Genomic DNA, 6,977 nt, shown 5'->3' on the forward strand with positions numbered 1-6,977 from the left:
AAACTAGAAGAAGAAGCCTATAACGGTCGAAGCTAGATCAACGTGCTTATAATAATTGTGTGAAATTTTATATACTGCGTATGTAGTCCCCCCCGCGACGCTGATAGATTTTCAGCATTGACGCATACATATTCACTACCGCAGTAATATCACTAAGTTAAATTAACAAGCAATTTAACAAATTTGATGCCATAGCATCTTATAGATCTTAATACTATGTTGAAAGACATATATTAAACTTTAACGATTTTTATTATTAATTTAATGTAAATTAAATTAATAATAAATCAAATTCCGTGAAAAATAAGATTGCGAAGAATATAACAAGTTGGCGTTTCGTCCCGGCTTCCACTACTGGACTCATCAGTAAGGTAATGTAGTGGGAGCCTACCTTAGACGCCGATGTATTAATTTATCTACTACATACGCAGTATATAAAATTTCACACAATTATTATAAGCACGTTGATCTAGCTTCGACCGTTATAGGCTTCTTCTTCTAGTTTATTATTACTTGTTTTTCTAGTGGCGCAAAAACTTGATAAGTCTTCACGGAAGGCTTGGGAACTTAAGCTTGGCGATGCCGTAGAGTATCCGAGTTATCACGACAGCTTCCTCGCAGCTCGCATCCGCGCACTCGATGCATTAGCACCGGCGACTCAAACCGAGAAGTCACCCCCGAATTCCAAAAAGCGAACACTCGCCTCGCATATCGCGTCCGCCGCTCCGTTTTCGTGTACACTTTGTAAGGAGAATCATTTATTATACCAATGTCCTACATTCTTAAAGCAGACTCCATCCCAGCGTTTTGAGTTTATCAAAACTCAAAAACGGTGCTCCAATTGTTTTGGTGTCAAACACTCAGTGAAAGACTGCAAAAGCACTCGCGCGTGCAAAAGGTGTAGTAAACGGCATCACACGTTATTGCATTTCGATGCCTCCGCGCCGCATGTCGAATCGGAGCAACCGTCGACAACGACTCCCGCAAGCAGTGAGAATTCGACTCATATCACGTCTCATTTAATCTCAAAAACCGTGGCACCGAAATCTCAAATCTTACTCGCGACAGCATTAATAAGAGTTTATTCCCCTCATAACCGGTTCATTACCGTGCGTGCGCTTCTTGATCAAGGATCTGTATCCACCTTTATAACCGAATCGCTTGCGCAACGCTTACGATTATCGAGGATGAATTGTTCCGTGTTCATCACAGGCATTAGCGAGATGCAGTCCGTAGCGCGTCACGCGGCCCAAATTACAATTACCCCAGCGAGCAGCGAGGGACCTGCATACACGACAACAGCGCTTATACTTCGGTCATTGACTAAATACATGCCAAGTCGCGTCCGGAGTGCCTATAATTGGAAACACTTAACAGGGCTCCAACTTGCCGATCGCGACCCCATGAGTTCGGAACCAATCGATGTCATAATCGGCGCTGATCTAGTCGGGATGTTGGTTCTTGAGGGAGTCCGACAGGGTAACGAGAATGAACCCACCGCGCAAAATACGACTCTAGGTTGGATCCTCTCAGGATCAACCGCCTCGGTTCAAACTGATGAATCAAAAGGCTTCCATCTTGCGCATCACGGAGTCGTCCTCGAAAGTCTCGATCGCGATCTTCGTCGCTTTTGGGAAATTGAGGAGGTTCCCCAGCCGGAAATTCGAAGCCCTGAGGAGCACCAGTGCGAAGAGCACTTCCGAACAACACATTCCCGCACGCCGGAAGGACGTTACGTCGTCCGATTACCGTTTAAAAACGGACCTCCCATTTCGTTAGGTGAATCGCGTCAGAACGCCATTACCAGCCTACACCGGTTGGATCGCCGACTATGTCGAGATCCCAGAAAAGCATCCGAGTACTCTGATTTTCTAGCAGAGTACGAAACCCTCGGTCATATGACCAAAAGTCCACCCTCCGAAATTGCCAATCAAGAGCAAGCCTATTATATTCCGCATCATGCGGTCCTACGTGATACCAGTGCTACCACCCGCCTTCGAGTCGTTTTCAATGCCTCATGCCGAACCTCAAACGGACTGTCACTCAACGACCATATGCTCATCGGCCCCAAACTTCAAAAGGATTTAGCTGCGATTCTATTGCAGTGGCGTCAATACCGTTATGTGTTTATAGCCGATATCGCCACCGGCAAATTCTAATCGACCCTCGGGATACTGATTACCAACGAATTGTGTGGCAAACGCATGCCACCCCCATCACGGAGTACCGTCTTCTTACAGTTACCTATGACACAGCTGCCGCTCCCTACTTAGCCCTTCGAGTTTTGAACCAACTCATAGAAGACGAAGGAGCCGAATTACCACTCGCCGCTTACGTTCTTGGTCATCAGACTTATGTTGATGATTGCGTTTTCGGTGCAGATGATCCAACTCTCGCTCGTCAAAAACGCGATCAATTAGTCGAGTTGTTAAGAAGAGGAGGCTTTCACCTAAGAAAATGGGCGAGCAACGTAAATGATCTGATCGCTGATCTCGACCCCACCGATCACGGTTTAGCAACTCATAAATTTCTGCAGAACAATGAGAGCCTTAAAGTATTAGGAATAATCTGGAATCCTAAATTAGACATTTTCCAATTTCGTGTAACTTTACCAGCATCAACCGATAAAACTAAACGAGCCATTATGTCGACTATCGCGAAGTTTTTCGACCCATTAGGATGGGCGAAAACTCCCGTTATTATTATCGCAAAAATATTCATGCAAAAATTGTGGGCCCTTCAATGTGAGTGGGACGAAGAAATCCCTCGCCAACATCTTAAAAAATGGTCCGACTACCACGAATTACTTCCGCGTCTCAATGATTTGAGTATTCCGCGCTGGACTACATCGGTATCCAACGCAAGACACATAGCCTTGCATGGATTTTCCGACGCTTCGACGTCAGCCTTCGCCGCGGTAGTGTACCTCCGGACCGTGGATCAAAACAGTTTAATTACCGTCTCCCTTTTAATTGCTAAATCTAGGGTGGCACCGCTTAAAACGCTAAGCGTTCCGCGATTAGAGTTATCCGCTGCCGTGCTACTAGCACGCTTAATTCATTACACCCGCACATCGCTCCAACTCCCAAATCTCGAGTGTCATTGCTGGACGGACTCCACTATCACTCTAGCCTGGTTAAATCAGTCACCGTCCAGATGGAAGACGTTCGTCGCCAATCGGGTTTCGACTGTCCAATATCTTTTCCCAAGAGTTCCTTGGCATCATGTAACGACGCAAAACAATCCCGCTGATTGCGCATCACGCGGTCTAAACCCCAACGTGTTCAAGAAACATGACTTGTGGTGGAAAGGCCCTCCATGGCTGCAAAACTCTCCCGAGTCATGACCAGAATCACGCCATTCGATACCGTCCGATGTGACTCTCGAACAACGATCAGATCCTCCAGTCTTGTCATTACTCGCCTCCCCATCATGGGATCTCGAAACGCGGTATTCTTCATGGCCAAAATTGCTACGGGTCACCGCTTACCTGTACCGCTTTATCACGCGACTTCGTGCCCCTAACAAAACAAAACCTCATATCAATACGTTACTCCCCGAAGAAATTCAGAAAGCTAAGAGTCATTGGCTCAAAAGGATGCAGTCGGATAAGTTCCCAAAAGAGATCGCAGCTCTAAACAAGCAGCGTCCATTACCAAAAGGCATCCTGTCATCCCTCAACCCTTACTATGATGAAGAGGGACTCCTTCGAATTCGAGGAAGACTCCGTCGATCAAGCCTACCAGGCACAGCAAAGAATCCCATTGTCTTGCGCGCACATCCGCTTGTCGCACTCCTTATCAGGCATCATCACTTAAGAATGATGCATGCCGGCTCTCAATTAACGCTCACATCATTGCAAGCTGAGTTTTGGATTCTACTGTCTCGCGCTATCGTTCGATCCGTTCTTTACAAGTGCATTCAATGCACGCGTGAACGCGCCGAGAAACCAGTCGAACTCATAGGCGACCTCCCGGCTGAGAGAGTCAATCGTGCCGCTCGCGCATTTGCGCATACCGGTGTCGATTATGCTAGAGTCCCTATACTAAGAGTCTGGCCAAGGTCTAGTTCTTTGGTCTAGTTCGACAAAACATGGCGTCATCGTACATAACCAAAAACGTGATGTGATCGATGTGGTACTGCACTATTCGGTAAAATAATGAAACGGTATATTACATTTCGCATAAAAATTGATTGCAACAAAGGACGATTACTTTATATATTAAAATAAGAATTATACATATAGTAGTAAAACTATGACTAGGCATGCTGCTATGATATAATTTACTTATATCATTTTAATGTATTTTATAAGTAATCTATTTATAAGTAAAAATTAGAGGATATGTTTACTTATGAATACTATTAAAATTTATTTGTATTTGTATTTTTACATTAAATAAAATGTTAAAAACAACTTTATTATCTCATTGTTCTGTTCCTACTAACTGAATAAAACTGGTGCTGTTTAATAATAATGCTGCTATTAAATGATATAATTATTTATTTATGAATACATTAATTGAAATTATATTTGTATTTTCACATTAAAAAATTGTTAAAAACAGCTTTATTACATTATTGTTCTATTCTTATTCTTTCTATGATTCTTACTAGTTGAATGATACCGCGTCCAAGATATTAAATTCGAGACACTTCATTGGCTCTGCCATATTTTGTCGAAACCAATAGGCTGGATGACAACCTTGGCCAGACTCTTAGTATAGGGACTCTAGATTATGCAGGTCCCATCAATGTCCGAGTGAAATCCGGGCGAGGACATAGGTCACAAAAGGCATATATCGCGCTGTTCGTGTGTCTCACAACCAAGGCTCTGCATGTGGAGCTTGTCAGCGATTATACGTCCTCTGCCTTTATTGCCGCATATCAGCGATTTGTGTCCCGTCGCGGACAACCGAACTCAATGTATTCCGATAACGGCACAACCTTCCACGGCGCCAATCGAGAATTATTCGATGCCCATGCGAGGGCAATTCGCGATCCGAATTTTCGAAACCATCTTGCGACCGACAAAACCGAGTGGCATACCCCCCGCAGCACCGCACTTTGGCGGTTTATGGGAGGCCGGCGTTAAAAGCGTTAAACATCACCTAAGACGTTGCATCGGTCGATACACCCTAACCTACGAGGAAATGTCGACACTTCTCTGTCGGATCGAGGCATGCCTCAATTCGCGTCCGATAGCCCCAGTTTCCAATAATCTCGACGATTATCATGCGATCACACCCGGTCATTTTTTGATAGGAACTCCCATCCTAGCTCCGGCTGAACCTAGTGTGCTTAATTTAAAGGAGAACCGATTGTCGCGCTGGCAAATGGTTCAACGCATAGCGGAAGAATTTTGGAGGTCTTGGTCAAGGGATTACTTGCATACCCTTCAACAGCGTCCAAAATGGCGCACCGTCCTGCGGCTTGCTAAGGTTGGTCAAATCGTCTTAGTGCGTAACGAGTTAGCGCCCCCGAGTCATTGGGAACTCGGGCGTATCATAAGGTGTCATCCTGGAAACGATGAGCTGACTCGTGTCGTGACTGTAAAAACCAGTCGTTCAGAATACAAACGGCCAATAGCGAAACTTTGTTTTCTACCCGTTGACCTTAATACCGAGGATGAAAAGGATTCTGCCATGGCGGGCGGAATTCCCATGTAACGCTTGTAATCGAGTATGTTAATATTTAAGCTCTATTGTAAGGCGCACCGTCACTTTAATTTGTCAACGGCCGAGACGAGGCCTACGACCATTGTATCTTAACTACTTCCATGTATTGTTCGAATGTCCGCATTCGAGGTGGACGGTATGTTCCGGAATGCTTGTTAATTCGTGAAGTAATCGCGCGAATCGAGGTTGTTGTGCCATCTGTATAACATGAAGGGAAATAAGAAAAGGTTGAGATCTAATTCCCGGCATAAGTATCTCTCGCTCCTGTTTCGATACGCTATCTCCGATACATCTGTCTCGAATGGCACGCAAACCCCCCCCCTTATGCGCGATTCCCGAAAAGGTGTATTGCGCAGACCGATTTTGTGCGAATTTATTCTGCGAGTCTAGCTCTCTATCTGCTCAAACCTAGTTGTGAAGAATAGAGGTGTCTTATTGTTGTGTTCTTCACAATACTTAGTTTTAATATGAAATTGAGTAATAACACGAATACGAGAATACTAGAAAATTGCCGATCTGTATATGCGAGTGTCTCTATTGAATGTCTGTATACAACTGGTGTCGACCTTCTAATTGTCGACAGGCAGGTCTGCCTAGCCGCGCATGTCATGTCGCTTATTACATAGGCGTAGTTAACACCTCCCCTATCTGGAAGAGTAACAGTAGTAATCTTCTAGCCTACGTGGACGACGTCTGTTGCGTTGAGAGCGTCTCAGCACTGGTAGCTGAACAGTTTCTGTTTGTTGATCCAAACCCTGGGACTTTTGTGTTAGTGTGAATTTGAACATAAACTTTTGTTCCTGGTTCAAATTTTTTAGATTTGACTGCATGTCTCCTGTTGTATTGTTCTTCTTGCTTTTGTTTTGGCAGCGGTTTCTCAGGTTGAGCAGTTGAGCATTTCGAGGGCTTAAGCAGATCTAACGTTGTTCGCATTGGTCAGCGCGCAACTTGATTTGATTCGCATGAGCTCGAACCAAACGACTTCGTGTTTCAACAAGTACATTGTAGATAACTTTTCCAACTTTTTCGACTACTTCTCCGGGGATCCAAGACCATTTATTGTAAGTGTGGATTTGAACGTAAACTTTCGTTCCTGGTTCAAAACTCTTGGATTTGACTGCGTGTCTCCGGTTGTATTGTTCTTCTTGCCTTTGCTTAGGCAGAGGCTTCTCAGGTTGAGCAGTTGAGCATTCCGAGGGCTTAAGCAGATCTAACGTTGTTCGCATTGGTTTTCCCAGCAAGGCTTCCGCGGGAGAAACTTGATTTGGAACATTAGGATTTGGAGTTGACCTGTAATAC

The 6,977-nt window shown here is 44.6% G+C and overlaps 1 protein-coding gene across 1 annotated transcript; it reads left to right on the forward strand.

Annotated features, from left to right (window-relative positions):
- The first annotated feature begins 1,187 nt into the window (after positions 1-1,187).
- Positions 1,188-3,346, forward strand: LOC108774634 (uncharacterized). Its single transcript, XM_018540785.1, has 2 exons — positions 1,188-2,148; positions 2,241-3,346. Exons 1-2 carry the CDS (start codon positions 1,188-1,190, stop codon positions 3,344-3,346), a joined length of 2,067 nt encoding a protein of 688 aa, XP_018396287.1.
- The last annotated feature ends 3,631 nt before the right edge of the window (positions 3,347-6,977 follow it).

The sequence above is a fragment of the Cyphomyrmex costatus genome, unplaced genomic scaffold, assembly GCF_001594065.2.
Source record: "Cyphomyrmex costatus isolate MS0001 unplaced genomic scaffold, Ccosl1.0 scaffold268, whole genome shotgun sequence".
Taxonomy (NCBI): Eukaryota; Metazoa; Arthropoda; class Insecta; order Hymenoptera; family Formicidae; genus Cyphomyrmex; species Cyphomyrmex costatus.